This window comes from Corticium candelabrum, chromosome 9 (assembly GCF_963422355.1).
Source record: "Corticium candelabrum chromosome 9, ooCorCand1.1, whole genome shotgun sequence".
In the NCBI taxonomy this organism is placed as follows: domain Eukaryota; kingdom Metazoa; phylum Porifera; class Homoscleromorpha; order Homosclerophorida; family Plakinidae; genus Corticium; species Corticium candelabrum.
Window position 1 is genome coordinate 3,510,069 of NC_085093.1, and position 23,494 is coordinate 3,533,562.

Consider the following 23,494-nt stretch of genomic DNA (forward strand, 5'->3'; position numbering starts at 1 on the left):
GCGGTTAGGGTTTAGGCTTCGACCATAACATGGGGGATGAGGAGTGTGACGCGTCACGTGATTAGTCACTTGAGTCTAGGAGATTTTTCGACTAATTAGCACCAATTGCAGCTAGTTCATACAGGAAGTATGTTCGTGATTTATGACAGCATTAAAACTAGAAGTAAAGTCAGTCAAACTCTGAACCGATTGTAATGCTCATGTTGCCTTGATGAATGTAGGTCGCATGGTACCACTTGTTCGTGTTCACTACAACTGATACACACCGTTACAATGCAAAATAGTTTCTGAATACAGTCTGTGACCTACTGATGTCTCCAGTGTGTACGGTGACTTCTAGAGTCTTGCAAACTGCCTCGCATTCCGGTGGAGGGATCAACGTCCACGTTTTTGTTCCTGATAGTTGTGCTTGCCATGACGTCTTCTCGACGTGATCCAACTAATTACAAACAGCAGAAAGCTGACAACAGAAAAAATAACTCGCTGAAGTTCTCACGTACGTGTATAAAAGCTCCAGGTCCGGGTCCTCCCATAAAAATCCAGTCAAGCTCATCGACTTCTTCGGCAACATTACGAGGTAGAAACCAAGGTTGACGATAATTGTTCCTCAATATACTGCCAACTGTAGGATCACAATTGCTCCTGACACATAAATATTCGTTATACTGTATTTCTGCGAATAGTGCCCATGTTTTTCATAGTTCTGAAACATGGGCCATTATTATTTCGCAAGCACAGAAACTGTTGCATTGTTGGTATGACCATCACACTACACAAACAAACTACCTAATGTGATCTTATAATTACAGTTAGTTGTTGGTTACTTTCAATTTCACTTGAGTCACATTCCTAGTCTGTTGCATAGTACACTGAATCTTCATCTTCACTTAGTAGTTCTATCAGGGTGTTTCTCAAACATACACATTGATAGACGTGCATGCATATATAACTGGGTTTGAATACTACCCCAGTGGGGCACCAATCGACCATGGGGCATTATTATTTCCTATAGGCTCACTGTGGGGCATTATTTATGCATGGGGCACTATTCGCATAAATATGGCACCCACACTCAGCCCAATTGGCTGGTAACATATATGTGACATGCAAAAGAGCAGACCCCTGTCCCAACATGCTGTAGTATGCTCTGATCATAAAATGAATTCATACAATGCACTACATTTGGTAGTGAGTGGTGATGGCTTGCATGACTATTACCCCAGGGCTCAAGTAAGCCTCCATCCCCAACTTTGTCCAAGGCTCTAACATTTTCACTCCTCTTAGTCATTTAATAAAAGTGCCAATTTGTGCTTTCCAGTGACTGTTTGCTATATTTGCGCCTGTAGAAATGCTAATATTGTTCAACTTGCTCTCTTTAACCATGTGTTAAAAGTTTTGATGACTCAAATAGTTTATCAAAGATTCAATTTCTACATTTTAGGTACAGTAGTAGCAGTGGTTTGAAGCTCTACATGTACTAGGGCGCATTCGATTGGGCTCTTCCAGCCTCTACAGTTCTGCCACTATAGTTGAAAGAGCCAACTCTACCGACTCTGCTGCTCGTTGGAAGAGGCTGGAAGAGCCCAATCGCATGCACCCCTAGTGTAGCAAAATGTTAATAAATCAATCACTTCCACCAATCAACACTTTAGGTGTCAATTTTTGAGAAACACTCCATCCCATATTTGACCTTTCACTCTGGCCAACCATTGGGAGTGGGGTAATAATCAAGCGAGTACGGTAATTAAATAGAAGTTTAACCCAGATGCAAATCGCCAAATGCAAAACAGACCAGTAAGCACACATCTCACCATCCAATGTACCAAGAATCTTCCTTCAGTGCTGCACGATCGTCTGACATCTCAAAGAATTCAGACAGTGTTTCAATATTAGTATTGTACTCAAAAAATTGACACTCTTGCTCAGTCTTCTCCAATGCTCCTGGGGTATCCATATACAATTGTCGAAAAAAGTTGTAGCTAAAAATACTCGTCGACCATCCAGATGTACCGTTCTTTATGAGAATGGGTATGTTGCTGTACGCAAACTTGTCAGCAAACTCTGCCCTACTGATGTTCTGGTAGACAGAAACAACGTCCAGACTTTGACACATTGTACAATCAGCAAGGGGACGACCGAGTTCCATTATCAGCGGGTTGTTCGATATGATGCATCTCTCAGTAGTTCCAAATACTGCAACAAGTATGTCTTTTCTCAAAACAAGTGCGACGGATATAGACAGGATCAAAGCAACTAGAGGCAGTAACTTTCCCACTTTTGGACAAGAGGGCTCCGCAGATGAACCTAGTAGATCATTCGCCACTTGCTTTAAGGTACCGTTCTGCAGCTTCGCTAGCTTGCAAATGTCGTCGATCTCTTTCAGTAGAACGTTCTCGGATGACTCCGCCATCCAACAGAGAGTTATCCGGGAATTTATTGTGCACGTGATTGGGAGTGTGTTGCTGCATGCTAAAATTTTTAGCTCTCTACCCAGCAGGCCTTTTGTGCGCAGAGAGGAACGAGAAGTAGCTGCACGGTAAGTCACTTGTACGTAGACCTCTCATTCCTCTCCACACACCGGGCTAGACCAATATTTCTGGCACGGCTCTGACTGAACCTGGATGCCTAAAGCTGTATGCAAAAGTGGAGAGCGAAGCCTATGGTGTACTGTACATGTAAATCAATGGTAAACAGACGAATTCGAAGTGTTACACTCCACTACTAGTCTCGCGTAGCCAGACCATCCCCGCTACATTTTTCCGGCCGGAAAGATGTAGGCGGGATGGTCTGGCTACGCGAGACTACTCCACTGTACTCCATGTGTTGCTATAAATAGTTTCCTTCACTGTACTTTAGCACCACCTACTTCCGGTACTGGGCACAGATAGCAAATTTTACAGTGTCTTTTCTCTTGACCCCGTACGTACTCTCATTACATTTCTGCTGACTTCTACCTTGTTTCCCTTAGCCTTCGTTTTTGTTTTTGTTGGTTTAGTTTTGTTGTTGAGTCTACTTGCGTTTTTTCGGACACGTGAACATATGCTTGTAGAATTAGTGGTTTGTGTAGTGTACTTTAGCACCGCCTACTTCCGGTACCGCACACTAGAGTAGGGCGGTAGAGTGTCTGTTTCCTTCTGTCCTCTTGACCCCTTACGTACTCTCATTACATTACCGCTCGTCCACTACTGTTCGCGTAGCCAGACCGACACTAACACGTGACTATCACGAGGTATATGACGTCAGGCTTGCATTGCCGTAGCATGCATGTGCTAGCGAACTCTGCTGGCACAGGCACATGTACATGGCGCCGTATTATGAAGATACTTGTTGTTGCTAGTTTGTTTATCTGTGCTCTCGTCGCTGCCTACATCGTTCTGAGGCCGTCAACTCATCGAACTTCGTTCTCGAGCTCATCGCCAGCTGTCCGAATGTCAACGATTTCAGACGGCAATGCAAACAGCAAGAAGGCTCGTCAAGATTACACGTCATGGTTACGCTTCCACGAACAAACCGGAAATACATCTCAGTCTCTGACACTAAACGGTGACCTCAGACGGCGACCTCCAGATTTCATTGTTATTGGAGCGCGAAAATGCGGCACGCGAGCGTTGCTAGTCATGCTGAACATTCATCCTCGAGTCGTTGCGGGTGGGCCAGAGGTCCATTATTTCGACAGAGACAACAATTACCAACGTGGGCTGAGGTGGTATGTCAATCATATGAAACTCTCTAGCGTCGGTCAACTGACTGGAGAGAAGAGTCCGTCATATTTTATTACTCATGGCGTGCCACAGAGAATAAAGAATTACAGTCGCACCGTGGGAAAGGACGTGAAGCTGTTGCTTATAGTGAGAGATCCAGTGGATAGAGTAGTGTCTGATTACACGCAGGGATTGACTAAACGGAAGCTGTCGATTTCAAAAACGAGGCAAATTCAAGAAGATTTTAGAGGGCACGCACTTTTACGCTCTGGTGAGGTCAACGAGGATTGGTCAGCTGTTAGGATTGGACGTTATTCTGACCATCTAGCTCGATGGTATCAAACATTCAGGAAGGAGCAAATCCATATTGTTAATGGAGATACTCTGATTGCGAATCCTGTTAAAGAGATGAAGAAGGTTAAATATGATGATTATGTGTATACTCAATTACTTAAAAACATTGTGCTGGTGTGCTGGTAAATTAAGTGATGGCTTGTCCTAGGTATCCTCTTTTCTTGGATTGGGTAATGATTTTGACTGGAATGATTATCTGTATTTCAACAAGACTAGAGGATTTTACTGCTTGAATCAAAACGGTAGGCCACCTTCTTGCTTGGGTAACTCGAAGGGTCGTCCGCATCCACAAGTCAAGCAATACATTTTGGAGAAGCTGCGAAACTACTATCGACCATATAATAGACAATTCAAGACAATGACCAAGTTGAAAGTTGACTGGCCTGTGTGATGTTGTTTCTAGTTGAGTTGAGTGGATGCTAGCGAGTGATGCTTTAGCTGAGGATAGCATGCATGAGCACTTCAAAAATTACTTCACAAATGTGTATGTAAGGTTGATATAGTAGCATATTTTATTTTTTCTCTAAACGCACAGAGACACTACCACACAGTTAAACTGTATGATGGATGCTTTAGAATTGTTGAGTTTTGTAAGTGTATCCCTAAGATGGATTTTTCAGAGCAATTCTTTAATTAATATATGGTCATCTTCTAGGAGTAGACTGGTGATGACGTCATTGCCATTACAGGCTTGTGTTGTTTGGGTTAGGTTATCGTTATCACATTGATTATGCAGTCTCCTTTTAGTGGGAATGTTAGGCAATTGCCATATTTTGTTTGCACTGTACTTACGTCTAGATCAGCTGTTGGAGATGAGGCTCAACTCAGTGATTTTTATTTTTTATTGGTTCCTGTTTTAGTTTTTAGTCTCCGACTGGTGACCCTGACCTCATCGTTCCTGAATAGTCAAGACTCAGTGTGATGAGCTGAGTCTTGATTATTAGACACTTCTACATACCTAAAGAGCGCCAGGCATGTACTGTAACAGTATGGCTGACAAATGGCGTCCATGCATCACGTGACCTCAATCCCCTATGCCGCATCTCCTCTCTCTCTGCCTGCCTCCCTCCCTCTCTGCCTCCCTCCCTCTCTGCCTCCCTCCCTCTCTGCCTCCCTCCCTCTCTGCCTCTCTGCCTCCCTGCCTGCCTCCCTCCCTGCCTGCCTGCCTCCCTCCCTGCCTGCCTCCCTCCCTCCCTGCCTGCCTGCCTCCCTCCCTGCCTGCCTCCCTCCCTCCCTGCCTCCCTCCCTGCCTGCCTCCCTCCCTGCCTGCCTGCCTCCCTCCCTGCCTGCCTGCCTCCCTCCCTGCCTGCCTCCCTCCCTCCCTGCCTGCCTCCCTCCCTCCCTGCCTGCCTCCCTGCCTCCCTGCCTGCCTCCCTGCCTCCCTGCCTGCCTCCCTGCCTCCCTGCCTGCCTCCCTGCCTGCCTCCCTCCCTGCCTGCCTGCCTGCCTGCCTGCCTCCTCCCTCCCTGCCTGCCTGCCTCCCTCTCCCTCTCCCTCTCCCCTCTCCCTCTCCCTCTCCCCTCTCTCTCTCTCTCTCTCTCTCTCTCTCTCTCTCTCTCTCCTCTCTCTCCTCTCTCTCCTCTGGTATATAAGGCTCTGGTTACCGTAAGTGCCAGAGCTGTGTAGAGAGCTCTGCAGAGCCTTGTGTAGCTGGACTCTAATTTCGCGTGGGCCATGGGCGACATGAGTCTACATAGGCGGGATTAGGGCCTGGTTACGCGAGACGGCTCTGTAAAGATGTATAGTGGACCTCTACAAATAGTATAAAGTAGTGCGCGCATGAGGTTTGGAATTCAAGGAAGGTTAGATATCAACAACGCCTGCAAAGATGTATAACGTGATTATGCTCGGAGTGATTTTTCTGTTCTTGTTTACTGCGTTTCAGACAAGTACAGTGGTTGAGGTGAGTACTATGACGTCTATGCGACTGCTCAGTTTGATAGGAGTTGGCACACTGACAGAATGTCGAAAAATTCTAGTTGCCGCGATTACGTGTTATTAATTAAGTTCTTCTAGCGTGCTGTGTGCGTTATCCGATAGCTTGTCTTAAGCCTGTTGTGAATTGACGGGCTATAAAACATTTATGGCTCTTCCAAAGCTAAAAGTGTACCTCGAGCACGGAGGCGTACTCACAGTAATGAACTTGACTGTTTGTGTGAGTCTCTACTATTACATGTACTATTGCGTTGGGAGTGCGTTCGTTTGGCTCTTTACTGAGTGATCATGCAAGGGTCAGGTAGGCATTTCTGAATGGAATCTTTGTATTTTCATGAGAGTATGCAGAACTTGTAGACAGACTCTATCATTACTAGGCATAGTTAATTACATGCTTTAATTAATTAATAGTGTATCTCAACTTTAATTGCCACTGTGGCTTTGTTTAAAAAGAGAGTGTTCGAATTTCGCGGCAGAACATTGCACTTTACATCATTAGCATTTTGTTTTTCAATTTTATTAAGTGAATCATGTAATCTTGTTAGTCAATGTCTTGGGTGATATGGCAAACCATACTACCTCGAATTATCCTCCTCTCGAATAATTTCCATCTCCAATAAATCCCCCTATGGGATGCGGTTGAATAATCGCCCTCCATTTTAAATTCCGCCCTCTCTCTTGAAATCGCACTCTCGAAATCCCCCTTCTGAGGAATGAGGGATGATGAAATGACCATTGAATGTGAAGACCGGCCTATCTGAAAATGACTTTGTTGTGGAAGATCTTGTAGAGACTTGGTATTTTAGGCTGTTTCTCCACTTGTTGCTCTTTAAACATGTTTAACGTTAAACATGTTTAAACTCTAAACATGTTTAGCTAGACAGCGTCTCCACGTGTCCATTTATTCCGGGCTATTTGACTTTGTTGTACTGCGCGAATTTGTTTCTTGTGCACCAGACAGTCGGAGATCGTCTTCTGGTCGTCTCGAGAACAATCAAAGACATAACTAAGTCTCTGTCTTAAACAGGTTCTAAACATGTTTAAGCGCTAGCGGAGACATGTCCCAAGTCTCAGTGTTTAAGACTTGGTGTTTTAGAGTTGGTGTTCGACACCATGCAGAGATATGTACCTACCAGGTTTACTATGTGGTATGCTAGGCACTCACATTGTTAATGTATAAGAATAAGTAGCAGTACAATCAAGACAATTGAAACAATAATTTGTTGCTCTCCAATAATCTTCCCATCTAGTAATCCCCCTTTTCTGAAACAATTACCCCTGGGGGGTTCATTTGAGTAGTACGATAGCTTCATTTATATTTGTGATATATGGCTGTTTGTGAAGTGTGTGATAGTCATACAGTGTGTTAAGTCAGTTTACCTTGCAGCCAACGGTGTTGCAGCAGATTTATGGCAAAGAGAAAGGAAGTGAGCTCTTGCTGTCGTAATGAAACTCTTAGCTGTTTTCTAACGAGCGGTTTCTTGCCTTCACAGATACAATTGGATTTAATAGGTAGTGGGTTCTCGGCGACACATTTGTACTGATAGAAACGGTTGTGGTGTCTGATGTAGTGTGGCCATCATCTATGCTGTGTTTACCTTTGCTAACTGGCTGGCACCTTCTGTGGTGTCAGTGCTTGGGGCAAAATGGACTCTGTTTCTGTGTGGGATTCCATATTGGTAAAACGTTGATGTTTTGCTGTGTTCTAGCATTTTGTTTACAGATGTTTGTGTGGCAGTCTGTTCCTGGGGGCAATCATTCATCCATTTACCTACACGGTCTATATTGGTGCTGCACTATTGGGACTGGCTGCTGGACGTATAGATTTTTTGTGCTGAGGAAGTTTCGGTGTGTTTGCTAGTTTTCTCTATTAGCTTTGTGGACTGCTCAGGGTCTTTATTTGACACAAAACTCTAACAAGGACACTATTGGGAGGAATTCAGGGATATTTTGGGCTCTTCTTGAGTCAAGGTTGTGTGTGTGTGTGTGTGTGTGTGTGTGTGTGTGTGTGTGTGTGTGTGTGTGTGTGTGTGTGTGTGTGTGTGTGTGTGTTTGTGTGTGTGTGTTTGTGTGTGTGTGTGTGTATGTGTGTGTGTGTGTGTGTGTGCATGTGCTTGTGTGTGTGTGTGTGTGTGTGTGTGTGTGTGTGTGTGTGTGTGTGTGTGTGTGTGCGTGCGTGTGTTGTGTTGTAGTACTAGTTTGTTGTATGTATGCTTGCTGTTAGAAACCTATTGATGTTTCTAGTAATTTTTTCAATTCCTATGTAGCCTGGTGATAGGAAACCTGTTTGTATATTTATACTTACCAGCAGATATAGCTACTATCAGTAAGCCACACCTTTGTTATATTCGATATGTTACATTTCCTTATATACCTTTTGGTTACATGTAATTGCAGCTGATCAAGAGAGACATGTTATATATGGGACATTTACATCTTTGGGTGTTCTTGGTGTCATTGGTGTCGTTTTGCTTGGTCGTCCAACCTCCTTTGTAATCTCTACACATTTGATTGTAATACAATAATAATAAAAATAGCCAATTATTTTTGAAGAGGCGTGGAGATGGTAGTTACAGTCTCAATTTGAGGTTTCACCAATCAGACCAGTGATCAGGTAACATGCAATCGTAGTCTGATTTTGTGTGTACTGTTACAGCCAAGAACACACCACTCCAGTGGCTCGAGACTACGGTCTGACTGCACTCAGTAAGTCAACAAACTTTGGTACTTGGTGTGTAGAGCTGGCTAATCTAATAGAGAAAAGACGGGCAAATTATAAGCAGCTAACTCTTTTGTGGCAGCACTTGATGTTTACTTAAGAGGCATGTTGGCACTGCAAATCTTAATGTTAACGTAGATGTGTAACTGTCGTGTTTTGTGAAAGTGGTGTGTCTTTGTAGAGGACGCGTTCCATCTTGTTCAGACAAAGGAGATGATGCTTGTCAGTTTGGCATCATTTTATACAGGTTAGTGATGGCGGTTTTCGTTTGTTGTATGGAGAGTCACTAGGACATACAAATGTGTGGTATCCAAGTAAAGATTTTGGCTTATATGTACGCCATACTCTTTGTATGCCATACTTCTTACTGTTAGACATATGCACAGTCCGCAGTCCTTTCTGCCATCCAGCACGTCACCAGGTGGTGGATTGTGGAATGACTTTCAGATATGGAGGTTAGCCGTGAAATAAGAAGAAAAATTCTGACGAATAAAGTGGTTGCGGAGCAAAGAGGGTCTCTACCTATATCAGGATGAAGTGGGGTGTGTGGTGATGCAGATGTCCTTAGAAATGCTTCAGATATCCAATAATGGGTAGTGATTTGGCGAATAAGAGCCGCTATATAAGCTCTATCCAACAAGTCTTTTCTGGTGCTCTGCAGCAGTTAAGCTCAGCTTTGTAAGCAGCTGTGGTCAGTTAGGCTGTAAAGGGCAGTAGTTGTACATATATAACTATCAGCTTCTATCCAGCTTACTGCTCCCCTCCCTGTTGTCTGCATGTTGCAGCTGTTGTACCTTTAGGCGTTCTCACGTGATGGGAGGAGAGGTGGGACTGGTTTCGCGCAAACTTTTCTCACCTAACTTGACTTCTTGTGCAGGTTTTTGTGTCGTACTGGTTACGTGTTTTAGTCATCCTTCTTGTGTAAACCTTAAAGTCCCACAATTGAGATTTGTTGAAATCAACAACTCAGTCCATCAGACATACGCACAGTTGCTCTTGGTTGCTTACTTCACGTAACAGATACGCCTACTTCTTGAATGTGTAGAGAGGCAAAGCAATGAATACTGTGTGTGTGTTCTTGTTGTGTCTACTTTGACTTAGTGACTCTTTATTGTATGACAAGTTGTTGATGATACTCTCGATTAGGCATCAGTCTGACGTTCTTTAGTAGTGTATACGACACAGCAGTCGGTCAGTCAAGCATCAAACGTTATCACGGGTTTGCATATTTGTATCTTGTATTATTTTTGATGTAGGAAACATTGAAGCTACTCCAAAATTTGGCCCCCATTTTACTAAACGTGATGTCGCCTTAGCAGGATTGTTAGTCGGCCTAGGCGAGATAACAGGTCAGGTGCTTTCTGTTTACTGGAATGCCATCAACATGATTCCGTTGTAGGTGGCTTGCTTTTTGGATTGCTTGGAAAGCGGGTGGTTCGGAGCGGTAGAGATCCTGTCATTGTGCTCGGTCTAGTCACTCACATTGTGTTTGTGGGTGTGACATTTCTTAATTTACCATCGAATTCTCCGTATGAGGTGACAGTTGACCTTTCAAGAACTCCATATATCCTCCCACTGGGACCAAGGTGGAGTCTGTTCATCACTTCGTGGTTGCTCACAGCTATTAAACATATGTCTATCTGTAGTGTGTATGTTGCCATGATTAGTGCGTATTTGCTCGGGTTCGGAGACAGCTGTTTCAACACTCAGGTTTATGTCTTGTTTCTACTTATTACATGATGTAACCTATTGCTGTAGATCTACTCATTTCTTGGCGACACGTATGAAACCAATAGTGCTCCTGCTTTTGCGTTGTACAAGTTTTTTCAGGTTGGTAGTACATTTGGTGACACACTAAACGTTGTGCGTGAGACAGGATGACTTTTTAGTCACTGGCAGCATCAATCTCATTCTTCTACAGCCCATATCTCGATATTCAATATCAATTGTTAATAATGGTGTGTACCTAGTTACGATGTCTGATGACGTCAGACGGCAAATATCATTTGTTTGTGTAGGTTGTATTTGCTGTTATTGGAAGTGCAGGATTTATTAATGTGGAATGGAGTACGCAGAGGAGGGGCGGGTATCTGGCTATCAAATAGTTTGACATTGAGACATTGGGTGGTTGATTGGCTATGGTATGTGTATGCTGTCATTTGTGGCATGGTGTTAATTAATATTTGCTGTTTTCCTTGCTTTCCATGCTGGTGTAGTGGTTGATATTTGGTTTGCAGAGATATTTTGTGATGTAGTCAGCAATATATGTTTTAGAAAAAACTCAATTACATATAACCAACGAAGAAAAGAAATATAAATGTTTACAATTTAATGTTATGCTTGTATGCATGCAAACATGACTTCATATGTCTGAAGTCATGACCACAGCAATGGTGATTTTGTAGACGTGGGAGAATGCCTTATACATAAAGGACTGGCTGACTATTATAGTAGACCAGCCATTCATTACCATAATGATAATGTAGAAACATGGAAGTTTGTAGTTTAGCTATGTTGTTGCTACCTTTCTGCAAGAAGGAGAACGGTGTGTACAGCACAGTTACTGAGTATAGTACATTAGTTATTCTAATGTTTCTGAATTGTGGATCTTAGTAATTTGATGTTTAGACTGCAAATTCACTATTGATTTTGTAAGCAAAACTGATGGAAAATGAAATGTGTTGACTAGAATTGGTAGTTAGATTGTATTGATTCCAGTAACATTTGTATTACTAGTAACATGATTTGTATTGCTACCGTAGAGCTCTCTGATAATGAGTAACATGCTCGAGTGATGGGTAATAGAGAGATTACCGGTAGTACAAAGCATGTCGCTAGCAAATTGTTGTTCTTTGAATGCATACATACTGCTGTAGCCACACACACACACACACACACACACACACACACACACACACACACACACACACACACACACACACACACACACACACACACACACACACACACACACTTGTTAACTATATGGAAGTATAGTGCCTGTGAGTACCTGATATAGCTTACAGAGGTGTTACAGTGACAATAGATGTACCTGAATGGCTTATGCAAATCATGCCAACTCATAAGGAGTTGTTTGGCTAACATTAAAATGAGGAATTATTAGCTACTAAAGGCAGTAACCATCTTCATTACAATTTATTTAGTCCATTTTCATTTCATTAACTTCTGAAGAGATTTTAGTAGGCCATCTGCTGATGGCCCACTCCAGCTGCTATTAAGAATACCAAAAGTCTCAACAGCACCTAATCTTCGTCCTGTCTCTGTTGACTGTGTGCCATCAATGGCCCAATAACTCTACCCTATCCCAGTCTCACTGAGGTAACGGTGTATATGAGACCACCAAGTTTCTGCTGTTGGGAGAACAGGTTGACTCTTCTCTCACGCTGTACCGACTTCGTCAATGTTGTTGGCGATTTCTTGTTTGTTTCTTGAAGGCAGACTACCTGCATGTTTAGAATCCATGTTGCAGGATGGATTGGTGTTGCACGTTCCGAATTCTCCCAGCCATAGAGGGTGTGTGTCAACAAGATAACCTCATCTTTTGTTGATTTCTGATTTGAATTCTTTGTATGAGTGACCTTGCTACATTGACATTGAACTGTTATACATGAGTTGACTAGTCAAGACAAGGCTACTTACGTGAAACCAACTGTAGTCATAAACATTGTATACGACACGATTGGTCGCACTAAGTTGAACTTGGTGGTGTACCACACCTGTCAGGTCTGAGGCATAGTCGAGGCCTTCTATGAACATGAGGAGATTCGAATTGACAGCTAGAAGTTCTTTGGCACATCGTTCTGCTGTGGCATGCCTGTCTATACCAACCAATAGGGTTTAACAAAATACATGCCAGAAGACAGTCACGTGACCTGACCTGTTGTATTGTGTTCGTTACCCCAAGTTGGGCTTAGGCGTTTTCCATTAACAACTGTCTGTCGGAGTTCGTTTCTCAGATCAACACCCACCACGTTTTTTGTCTTGTTGTATCTGGTGACTAGTGTTTTTAGACCTTGAATCCAATCTTCTTCACTGTAGTTGCTGGTGTACCACAATCCATTGCCATCATTTCCACTGCAACACCAATCTGCTTTACTCATATGATTGTCTAATATAACGACAAGTTTTTGACTGGAAAGACTCTTAATGACTGCATCCAGCCATCAAGGCCTCTAGCTCCTTGGAGACTCGCCTCTGCTGTGACTGCATAATGTGGTATAACTGGATTATGGAGGATAAGCTCCAGGGAGACGGGAAGGCGCACACAGTTAAAGCCATAGGTCTTTAGGAGTCGAGAAATAGAAGAGATGGATTGTTTGTGGAGACCTCCTACAACGTAGTCCTTCTCTTCTGCCCCATACCAGTTTACGCAAGCCAGACGGACAGGACGGTTTGTGCTGTCTAGGATATAACGAGAGTTAGTTTGCAGTGGTGGGACGATCTCACTTGTGCATGCAAACTGGAACTGCAAATTCACCAAGACAAGAAGTAACCTACAAAATTGACACAATTAGAAGCGGCCAAGTAAACGACAACAAATATATTGTACGTAGGACATATGGATTGATGGAAGCTGTTTGTCATCGTTCCTGTAACTACTGGACCGTTCAGTTCCGTTCTAATTAATTAACGTGCGTTAGCGATTGGCATTAATGAATGAATCAAAAACACCCGAGGAACAGAGAATTCGGTACCTGAGCACAAGTCTGCATCTATTTATGTATGCTGCGTCAATAGTTCTATGCAACTGGCCTCTAAACAACGTGCAATAATATACTGGAAAGATGCAGCTGTCAAACCGGACAGCTATGTAATAAAATATAATTGTGCACGTGCTAAGGCGTGGCCCAAAGTGAAGCGACTTCGCCTCCAAGTGTTTGCTCGCTTGACGTCTCGATCGAACGTCTAGCGCGTAACTAGTGTTCTATAAAAATGTGCGCCAAACAGTGTTAGTAAGACTAGCTTCTATCGGGTACGATTTCGTCCTACGATTTCGTCGAAATCTCATTAGACTCGAGATAGAATCGGTGACGACTGCGGTTGCGTAGGGTCGCGCCCACTTGTTGTTGCACGTTTGTGTGTGAATGGACATGGTTGTGGCTTGTTCCGGACGATAACTGGCAGCGATCATGGCATCTGTGCACGAACAACCGTTACTCAAGTCGGACGAGATCGGGAGACTGGTGGAAAGTCTCTTCAAAGTGAGGCGGTGCCGTCCTTTAGAACTCCACGCCCAGTCTTGTTTGTTCTTCGCGGCGTGGACTGTATTTGTTTCTTTCAGAATGTCGGACAACTGCTGCCGTACGTGCGGTTGCTTACTGAACACGCGAAAGCGTATCACAAGGCGCTGGCTGGTTGGTGTCTAACAATGAAGTCTTGTTATCACGTGTCGCTTGTTTGTATAGAATTCACTTATTTTTCTAGATTGCACGAGAGTTGCGGGAAACTTTTGGGAGGTTTTTACTCAGATTGGAGAGCACGCGGCTTCGTATCGCACGTCCACTCGTTTTATTGGTTTGTCTGATGCCTGGTTGTGGCAGTTTGTGTGTAACCATTTTGTTTCTCTGTTGTGAAGGTGATGCCATGTTGGAAATTGCAGAAGTTCACAGGCAAATTGAGCTGCAGCGTGGAGACGTGGTGAGACAATGTTGGCTGCTTTCTGTTTCTTAGAATATTGTTGTGATATAAATAGAATGTTTATTACTAATTCATCACAAATGCGTGTTGCAGTGATATAAATAGGTCGTTTGTTAATACATTAAGGTATACTTAACTATTTGTGTTTAACAGCTGAGATCACTTGTGAATGACTTCATCGTACCATTGGAATCAAAGGTGGAAGGAGAAGAGAGAAGTGTAGCTGTATGGCCAACATAACATTTATATTATATTTTTGAGACAACAAGTTATTTGCTAAAGCATTTAACTGAATCTTTAGGTTTTAGAGAAAAACTACAGAGAGGATTGTGAGCTAAGGCTACAGGTGAGTGCATGTATGATGACTGTAATTTAGGTATTTAATTTAATTAATTAAATTAATATGTAATTTAGGTGTTTAATTAATTGAGGTATTTGTAAATATTTGTTGTAGATGGTTGATCAAGCTGAAGAGACAGCTAAAGAGGTGAGGAGAAAGTTTAGAAAAGATCATCCTGGAGCTCCATATGAAGACCAACGTGATCGACAGGTGAGCTTTATTTTAAACGTTTTAGTCAATAATTTTAACTAATTGTTGTATGGGTAAAATCTGGGGAAACAGTCAATTTACTGAAATAGATGGGTAAAAATGAACAAAGATGGATTCCGTTGACAAACATGAGTTGGTCTTCTATTGTAGACAATACTACACATCGCTGTTTAGATATTGAAATGCGAACTCATGTATTCAGTTAGTGTACGCTCTTAATCCAAATTACACTTTATTGTTTGTTTGGTGTTTGTTTTCTGTAGTAAAATGAATATTTGTTGCATGTTTGGTGTAGATACAAGAGAGATTACGGGACTGTGAAAATGATTTGTATGATGTTCGATCATATGGCCTCAAGAAAGTAAGCGATATCATAGATCATCTGTTTGCCATTGTTACAGACGTATTGCCATTATGTTTAAGGCTCTCGTTCTTGAAAGAAAGATTCACTGCAATATCCTTGATCGTTTCTGTGCTGTAATTCGGAGTGACATCACTTACCATAGCAAGGTAAGTAATCTGATCACAGCTTCACAGTGAAAAATAAGTGTCTTATGATATACTTGTTTAGTCTCATACTGGATTATCGAGGAATGTGAATGATTGGGCAGCTTTGGCGGCAGATCCCAATGAAATTCTTCCTGAGATAGAAGAACTTCTCAAGGTATGTAGACATACACTTATCTATTCAACTGATTTACTACAATCAGCTACACGTGTGTTGGCATTCTGTTAGGATCCAAATCCACCAGTTAGGAACAAGTGGCTGGAGGATAACACACGTCACTTGCTGGAAGGTGGGATGCCCGTGTCTCGATTTAGGAAACCAAATTCTGCATCAGCAGATACGACAATGGCTCGGTCACAAGCGCCAGAACGTAGAATTACACCTCCAGTGAGCACTGGGCTAGGTTTTTATCAACGTGAGAACTCATCAAGTCAACTGGGTATTGATTCTGGAGCTCATCCTTTGGCCCAAGCAAGGTCTCACCCACAGTTGTTTCAACCTGATAGCAACTCTCATATGCATTCTACACTTCCAATGTCTAGTCCGGATCAGCCATTTCAGGTGTCTGCAAATCAAGGACATGTAAGCCTAGCATCAAGTTTGCCAAGTGATGAAACAGATATGGGTAGATATCCCTACACTAGTGCTGACCAATCGCTACACTTGCAGTCTAGTGCTCCTGGGCACCCAGTACAATGGATGAATCAGCCTGGGGTTCCACAACTAAATGGACCTGTGACACAAGTTCCTCTTAATCAGTCTCTTGGCATGCAACAGATGTCTACCTCTCAACTCCAACAGCAACCAGTTTCTTCTAGTATTAGTCAACAGCATTCACAGCCTTCTGTTCAGTCTCAAGTAATGCAACATTCGTCATCTGTATCTCAACTAGGGCAACAACACTATCCATTGGCGATGTCAAATGCAGGCCAGCAGCATGTTCCCAATGTTAGCCAGTCTCAAGCAGCTCAGATGTCTGCACAACAGCAGCAGCTTCAACAGTCACAGCTGCAACAGCAGCCACAGTTGCAGCAGCAGTTACAGTTGCAACAGCAGCCACAGTTGCAACAGCAGCCACAGTTGCAGCAGCAGCCACAGGTACACCAGCCACCACAGATACAGCAGCAGCCACAGGTACAGCAGCATCTACAGTTACAGCAGCAGCCACAGGTACAGCAGCATCTACAGTTACAGCAGCAGCCACAGGTACAGCAGGCGCCACAGATACAGCAACAGCCACAATTACAACAGCATCTACAGTTACAGCAGCAGCCACAAGTGCGGCAGCAGCCACAGCAGCCGCTATTACCTATGTACGACCAATCTCAAGGAATGGAACAATCTTCTCAGCAGCAGCAGCAGCAGCAGTTTCAACCCACTATGCAGCTGCCTCTTCAGTTAGCTCAACCTTTACAACATCAAGTCCAGCAGGTTATACAGCAACCCGTTGCTATTCAGCCTATAGTACAGCAGCAACGACAGCCAGTACAGGTTCGTGGACATCCCAAGACCGTGTTTATTCAGCAGCCAGTAGGACAAAGACTACAGCCACAGACTATTGCTGCATCACAGCTGGTCAAACCAAAGTATGGGTGAGTACGCCATCACTTGGTTTTCTTCTCGTAATGGTCACTGATTAACTTAATTTTATCATTTAGAAGTCGAGTCCGGGCATTATACACATACAACAGTTCCTCGCCTAGTCAACTAGGTTTTAAATCAGTTAGTTAATTAAAAGATTTGCTCTTGGTTTGTCAATCAAGCATTTAATTGTTTGTGTTGTCAGGGAGATTTAATTGATGCAGTTGGAACTCCAAAGGATGGTTGGCAGTATGGAGAAAACTGTAGGACTGGCAAGTAAGTAGTAAACACATACGGTTTGGTCAGAGTGTCCTTTACCCATTAACAAAAGTCATAATTTTGAATCTAGTTTAGTTTCTCAGTTTTTAAATTGAGAATTAAAATTTGAAGTATTCACTTTATGACCACCATCTCATTGCTTTATTCTTTGCTGTCTGATGTGTAGGTCAGGATGGTTTCCTTCTAACTATGTTGAGCATTTAGTAGCAATTCAGGAGCGAAGGTAACTTACTTTAGTACTTCAGAGTCTTTACCTATTCTGTTTAACCACTTATGTGTCGTTGCAGGGCAAACTCAACCGTCCCTCACTATCTGCGTCGAAATCAAACGATTGACAACAACATTAGACCAACCATTCCGGCTCCTGATTATGGAATGGATGGTCAACCAAGAGGATTGACTAACACTACTTCGCCATCATCATCATTGATGTCATCACCAGTTCAAGATGAAAATACACGTACAAATTCTCCCAGTCAAGGCTCACCCGGGCAGGCTGAGGGAGCAGCAACGGCAACTGTTATGGCCATTACTGCACCTCTTGTTTCCATTCCACTTACGACACCAGCAGTCCAGCAGCAGCCAGGGTAAGGGTTTTGCTTTTGTAAGAGTGGGATGTGTGAACTATGGACTGATTGTCTGTCTGTCTGTCTGTCTGTCTGCCTCACTGTTAGGGCTATGAGCTCGATATCACAATTCCGCCGAATGGAACAGTTTGAATAGGTCACAGATGAAGGTTTTGATGTAAAGCAAATTGACTGTCTGCACAGAGATCATGGATGTGATTTGGTCAGTTGTGAACTGTGTACTGATTCTATATATATTATTATTCTTTTCAGTGATAATGATTTAAATGGCAGTTGTTCCTTCTCTATACGTGATTGGCTTGAACCAAAAAGAAAGTATAATTTGAATTTGGTCACGGAGTACAGATAGTTCAATTGATGGGTGGGAACTATGGGAAGGCAAGTGATACTCTAGCACCCTGCACTGCAATTTGCTGTCAGCCAGCCAGCTAAAAGTCATCATTTGTTGCTGGTACAAATGCGAAGAAAAGTATCTTGGTACTGTAGTGTGTACCATTTATGTCACAGCCCACAGCAAATTACTAAGTCAATTGAACTCAATTCTTCAGTTGCAGGGTGGACTGCAATGATACCTATGAGTCAAGTAGTAAACCTGTTTCACCTCCTGCTAGCAGACCATCGCTGGGTAGTTTCCAGTCTTCAGATTCAACGAATGATGAGATACCTTGGGTTTTTGGTTGTTCATCTCGGCCTGTGGGAGACTCAACGTCTGTTAGCTGAGAGGGTATTGGTATCATTGGAATGTAGTCTTCGATAGGGGAGTAAGGTGTCTGGAAGGATGGAGAGCTTAGAAGCTCATCTGAAATGAAGTATAATGTATGAAGCACTACCAAGGCGCGCGCGCGCACACACACACACACACACACACACACACACACACACACACACACACACACACACCGTCTGACTTGTACCTGGACATGACATTGAGGTGGTTAGGTGATCTCGTTGCTCTTGCAGAGCTTTCCCAATGTCATCCCGTGACGCTAGTATTTGGTCTGGACTCACTGTCCAGAAGAAGGGACACTCGGAATCCGTAAGCTTGACAAAACTGGCACTCGTCTCAAGGGTACTTCGGACAGTAACCTAAACAATTAGCACAGTTGTTGTGATAGATGGAATTCACACACACACACACACACACACACACACACACACACACACACACACACACACACACACACACACACACACACACACACACACACACACACACACACACCACACCACACCACACCACACAACTGTACCTTCCAATTTCTGTTCACAGTTTGAAAATATGGAAAATGGTCTCTACAGTACAATAATTAACCGAATAACTAAACGTGTCGACGTATAAAATACGCGAAAAGTATCCCACGACTTACGCAATATATTTGCAAATTTGTGGTGCCGTGAGGTGTGGTGGTTGATGATTTGTCAGTGCAATGTACATCAGAGTGGCAAAGTGCAGCGGCGGTTTCTTCCACGTGCCGTCCTTGGAGCGCTTTCTTCGCGTTCGATGTTTAGTCGGCGGCGAGTCCGTGCCGCAGTGCTCGTTCCGAATGTTCCACGGTGCTTTGGTCGGCGTCAGCAGCGCGATCTGCGTTGGCGTTCCTATCGGTGTAAGAGGCAGTTGGATGCCTGTTAGCCACGTCATGTTAGATAATTCGTCGTGTAGAGTCGAGGGTAGTACGTACATCGGTTTAGCTACGGGAGATAATTTTTCGGAGGCGACTTGGGCCATATCGCATAAAAATACTAATAATCGATAATAATCAAGTGTGTCTGTACTGGCCAATTAGAAGCGAGATCAAAGTCTGGGAGTGGATCTGATTGGCTGTTTTCTTTCAGAAACGCAAAGCGCATGTGCCTGAGCACGTTGATGACTGATGAGATATTAGACAGAGCTAGAAATATTTCAGATGCTTGGATGACCATTGTTGTGAAGCAGAATTAACTGTTCTGGTTTCTAGTGCAACCGAGACCGATTGAGTCATTTCATTTCATTCAAGTTTACGACTTTGAAGTATACTAGCTAGATGGGAGGTTGTGGTCTATAGCTATAGACGCATGCAGTTAGAGAGAGTGTGTAGTAGCTATAGTACAGCCGCACGATCAGTACTGCATTTTGAGATCACTACCAGTACCATGCATAGCTATCATTGCAGATGGAAGCAGAAACACTCAATCTCCAAACCACGACCGCAGCTTCTCGTGGTCGAGGTGGCAATGGTGCACGTGGTTTCAATGATTAAAACCGGAGGCAAAGCCTCTGGCTATAGTAGTGATGTCGACGACGCTAGACCGACTAGGCGGTACTATGCAGTTAGCGCACGCATAGGTTCACTGTTCTGAATAGCACTAGACTAACGTTGTCTCTAACTACTAGACAAACACAGGTGATTCATTGTTTTGAGGACTCAACCCAAAGTTACAAGACAAAGTAGTTGCATCGATACGTGGAAATGTGTTGTGAGTGTCATAGTCAATTTCTTACAGTGCTGATTTGTTATACGAGCCGGATCTATTAGGTGTGTCTACTGTCCATTGTACAGTCTGGTATGTTGCTAATGCTTGTGCGTGCTTGCTCATTTTGTGCGCAGCAGCTGTCGGTGTTGTGGAGGAAATTAGTGGTAAAATTTACGGTCTAGTACATGTAGCTGAAGTGTCGTTGAGTAAACTGTAACATTTCTCTAGACTCGTACCCAGTCCTCTCCTCGCGCGCGCTCCACGTGTTCTAGCACGTGCTTTTTGTTCCACTATCGAGGAGAATGCAATCAAGGTGCATACTGGCCGAGGGTTTGCACTTCTTTATTAAATAATTAATGAGTTAGATTACTGTGTTTTTTGGCGGAAACATTCCTCAGCAATTGGGAAGTGTTTCTATGCTCAATTTGTTCTAAACAACGCTGGCGCAATGGATATATACGACATTGGAAGAACTAAAAGATTTGATTTAGCAACTCTAGAGACCGGGATCTGTCTGTCTTTCTGTCTGTCAATACATATCTACATGGCAAAGTTGCAGGCACCACCGAGCCCGAGGATGCAGAGAAAGTAGAGAAGAAGTAAGATGACGACAACCCCGATAAAGCTGAAAACATTGATATATTATTCATTACTTGTATGCTAACCGTCTTTTAACTGCCTATGGTCTGGCATTTGAACAGAGGAGGTGCTGGTTGGTTGGTGGAGCTTGTCAATGCTCATAGTTTATTGCTACTAAAAACTGGTAAAGTGAACACACAGGCTCTTACTGATCTTTGCTTCAGTTAGTACAGTATCTATCCATTTTAGCTAGAGTCCATCTAATCAATTTAAAACATTCATGATTGTTTAGGATAATAAATTGTTACACACTACCCCATCTCATTGCTCCTTTGCTAAATCTAGATGTAGTCAGTTGCAAGACATTGTAAATTTAAAAAATAATTTGCAGGAGTTGAAAAACCATGTCTATACGGTATAAAGTACAGTTACACAGTAGTAAAATGCTAAGTATAGTCTACACTAATAATTATTGTCAGTTCTAATGCATGCACTCTAGCAAAGTGATACAGAGACACCATAGAACCAGCCTAGAAGAACCAGTTTGCATTCCAGTACTTTTTGTTATTAAACCCATTTCACCTTTTGTCCCATTCAAACCACGATCGCCCTTTTCTCCTTTTATCCCAGGCAAACCTTGCTGTCCAATTACTCCTTGGTCGCCTCTCTCGCCTTTGACACCAGCTGGGCCTGGTGCTCCAACCGAACCATTCTTTCCTGCAGGACCTTGTTCACCAGGTGATCCTGGTATGCCAACCGTTTCCCTTGTCCCCTGATGATCCATTTAGTCCCCTTTCTCCCTTGTCTCCACGCTCACCTTTGAATCCAGAATCCCCCTTTTCACTCTTCGTTATATTTGCCACACGCACTAGGATGTTTGCCACAGCCTCCTCCAGTCTAGGCACGGTTTCAGATGACAGAACGTCAACGTCACCCTTTAAATGCATCACCTGTTGTGAAATGTTTGTCACTGCCTGCTCCAGTTTAGGCACGGTTTTAGATGACAGGACGTCAACGTCACTCTTTAAATGCGTCACCTGTTGTGAAATGTTTGCCACAGCCTGCTCCAGCTTAGACACGGTTTCAGATGACACAAGGTCAACGTCATCTTCAACGCTAACGTCGTTCCCCTTTGAAAAGTTGAGATGCGAATTCGGTCAAAATTCGGTGAGAGGTGCTACGTAGTTGAGCAGAACACGCGCCGAAATCGATGAATTCGATTCGTATTCTGACGGAAGCGGTAGCGTAGCGGAAGTAAGGCAGTATTTCCATCGGGTGGAATTCGGTCCGTATCCGGAGTATGCGGTAGTTGTTCGCCTCGAATTCTGGCCAAAGAACAGGCAGTAGTGATTCTCTTCGAATTCGGGCAGAAGTCTTTGAATCGGAGAGTACTCCAGATGCAACGCGCAACCATCAGATATGCAAAGTATATCCATTCATCTATCTACTAGATCCACTCCTCTGAATCGATGCGATATACTCATACAAGATATAGTTATTAATTATTATCTGATTCGAGATCTTTGGCGTCGCTAGGCAGGTTCGCAACACTCTCAGATCGACTACTAACACCTGCTCTCTGTATTGAACGGAATGCGATAATTGATGAAGTCATAAACACGTGCAATCAGTGGGCCAATGAGCAATGATTATACGTCCATGTGCTCAGTTGTCGCTTACTTATTACCACAAGTCGTGTAGAATGGAGGAGAAGACGAAGACAAAACCCACACGACCCACACGAATTAAACAAGCCGCGAATCGACAAGATGACTACGGAGTGGTTCAGGTAGGTCAGGCGATCGACCTGGTCACGTTTCTACGATCTAGCTTTGTGAACTTCAGAAGTCAAGTATTACTGTTTCTGTAGATTGCTTGACGACTGTCCATATAAAGTTTGATGCGAACAAGGTAAAGGGTGGTCACTGAGCCGTGGCCGGAGGCTGACAGATCGGCATGGAAACGTTGTCGCATTCGACGAAGTTCGTCCACGATGCAGGCTTTCTGTTAGGAAGTGACTGGTGTAGTTTGTGTATGAGACTATTGTTGCAGTGTAGTAGAAGCTAGTACAGCACAGTCACGTAATATGGAGATCAATATTCTGAATTGATGTGGCATATGATACACGCATATGTTGTACACAAAGGTCTGGCGAGTTTCTCGTTCGCAGCTAATTCGGTATGAATACACTCAGTATAGAAATGGCCACAATACGCAGAGAATTCGAATAGACTCCGGTTACGTTTCTGTTCGAATACGATACGAGTTCTGGTGACTATCGGTGTGAATACGGAGCGATTTCTCACCTAATTCCGCGTTGTTTATTAAGTATTCGGCCCGAAGTCACTAAGTAAAAGTGGCCAAAACTTGCAACAAACCCGGAACGAATTCGCTTGAGTCTAGGGGTAAATTCAGTATGAATACGCAACGGATTCTCCCTAATTTGAGTGCAAATCCAAACTATATTATTGCCGAATTCCAGCCGAATTCGCATCTCAACTTTCCAAAGGGTCGCGTCTTCGACGTGTTTCAAGTCATGGATTTCATAAGAGTTCCAGCCAGATACAGCAAGGGCAACGAGCAATAGGCAAAA

General features: G+C 43.4%; 6 protein-coding genes across 8 annotated transcripts; 3 read left to right on the forward strand and 3 right to left on the reverse strand.

Moving 5' to 3' along the window:
• Nucleotides 1-69: 69 nt before the first annotated feature.
• On the reverse strand, nucleotides 70-2,414 carry LOC134184399 (uncharacterized). Its single transcript, XM_062652074.1, has 4 exons — nucleotides 1,812-2,414; nucleotides 501-642; nucleotides 310-439; nucleotides 70-255 (listed from the first exon to the last, which is right to left on the reverse strand). The coding sequence occupies exons 1-4, from the start codon at nucleotides 2,408-2,410 to the stop codon at nucleotides 170-172; spliced, it is 957 nt and encodes a 318-aa protein (XP_062508058.1). The 5' UTR covers nucleotides 2,411-2,414; the 3' UTR covers nucleotides 70-169.
• Nucleotides 2,415-3,240: 826 nt separating this feature from the next.
• LOC134184981 (heparan sulfate glucosamine 3-O-sulfotransferase 1-like) lies at nucleotides 3,241-4,713 on the forward strand. The gene is made up of 2 exons (XM_062652757.1): nucleotides 3,241-4,118; nucleotides 4,204-4,713. The coding sequence occupies exons 1-2, from the start codon at nucleotides 3,261-3,263 to the stop codon at nucleotides 4,444-4,446; spliced, it is 1,101 nt and encodes a 366-aa protein (XP_062508741.1). The 5' UTR covers nucleotides 3,241-3,260; the 3' UTR covers nucleotides 4,447-4,713.
• Nucleotides 4,714-5,603: 890 nt separating this feature from the next.
• Nucleotides 5,604-10,991, forward strand: LOC134184167 (UNC93-like protein MFSD11). Its single transcript, XM_062651784.1, has 18 exons — nucleotides 5,604-5,957; nucleotides 7,377-7,416; nucleotides 7,483-7,501; nucleotides 7,561-7,668; nucleotides 7,728-7,807; nucleotides 7,864-7,960; nucleotides 8,257-8,315; nucleotides 8,387-8,481; nucleotides 8,543-8,577; nucleotides 8,646-8,695; nucleotides 8,890-8,955; nucleotides 9,855-9,899; nucleotides 9,965-10,057; nucleotides 10,108-10,294; nucleotides 10,355-10,418; nucleotides 10,467-10,538; nucleotides 10,598-10,666; nucleotides 10,727-10,991. Exons 1-18 carry the CDS (start codon nucleotides 5,883-5,885, stop codon nucleotides 10,811-10,813), a joined length of 1,341 nt encoding a protein of 446 aa, XP_062507768.1. The 5' UTR covers nucleotides 5,604-5,882; the 3' UTR covers nucleotides 10,814-10,991.
• A 733-nt stretch (nucleotides 10,992-11,724) lies between these two features.
• LOC134184792 (endoglucanase-like) lies at nucleotides 11,725-13,486 on the reverse strand. Of its 3 annotated transcripts, none has more exons than XM_062652538.1 (4): nucleotides 13,279-13,315; nucleotides 12,607-13,222; nucleotides 12,369-12,547; nucleotides 11,725-12,311 (listed from the first exon to the last, which is right to left on the reverse strand). In XM_062652538.1, exons 2-4 carry the CDS (start codon nucleotides 12,827-12,829, stop codon nucleotides 12,264-12,266), a joined length of 450 nt encoding a protein of 149 aa, XP_062508522.1. In that variant the 5' UTR covers nucleotides 12,830-13,222; nucleotides 13,279-13,315; the 3' UTR covers nucleotides 11,725-12,263. The 3 variants fall into 3 exon arrangements, with proteins under 3 accessions (XP_062508522.1, XP_062508524.1, XP_062508521.1); XM_062652540.1 differs by lacking the exon at nucleotides 13,279-13,315 and having other exon boundaries at nucleotides 12,607-13,130; nucleotides 13,207-13,222; XM_062652537.1 differs by having other exon boundaries at nucleotides 12,607-13,486.
• Nucleotides 13,487-13,797: 311 nt separating this feature from the next.
• On the forward strand, nucleotides 13,798-18,198 carry LOC134184302 (ataxin-2 homolog). Its single transcript, XM_062651959.1, has 16 exons — nucleotides 13,798-13,930; nucleotides 14,011-14,083; nucleotides 14,154-14,243; nucleotides 14,305-14,366; nucleotides 14,520-14,591; nucleotides 14,668-14,712; nucleotides 14,821-14,916; nucleotides 15,212-15,277; nucleotides 15,340-15,426; nucleotides 15,488-15,580; nucleotides 15,653-17,016; nucleotides 17,083-17,146; nucleotides 17,211-17,281; nucleotides 17,451-17,507; nucleotides 17,572-17,871; nucleotides 17,959-18,198. Exons 1-16 carry the CDS (start codon nucleotides 13,859-13,861, stop codon nucleotides 18,005-18,007), a joined length of 2,661 nt encoding a protein of 886 aa, XP_062507943.1. The 5' UTR covers nucleotides 13,798-13,858; the 3' UTR covers nucleotides 18,008-18,198.
• Nucleotides 18,199-18,319: 121 nt separating this feature from the next.
• Nucleotides 18,320-19,977, reverse strand: LOC134184303 (forkhead box protein N2-like). The gene is made up of 4 exons (XM_062651960.1): nucleotides 19,239-19,977; nucleotides 19,122-19,164; nucleotides 18,786-18,957; nucleotides 18,320-18,670 (listed from the first exon to the last, which is right to left on the reverse strand). The coding sequence occupies exons 1-4, from the start codon at nucleotides 19,595-19,597 to the stop codon at nucleotides 18,444-18,446; spliced, it is 801 nt and encodes a 266-aa protein (XP_062507944.1). The 5' UTR covers nucleotides 19,598-19,977; the 3' UTR covers nucleotides 18,320-18,443.
• Between the last annotated feature and the right edge of the window lie 3,517 nt (nucleotides 19,978-23,494).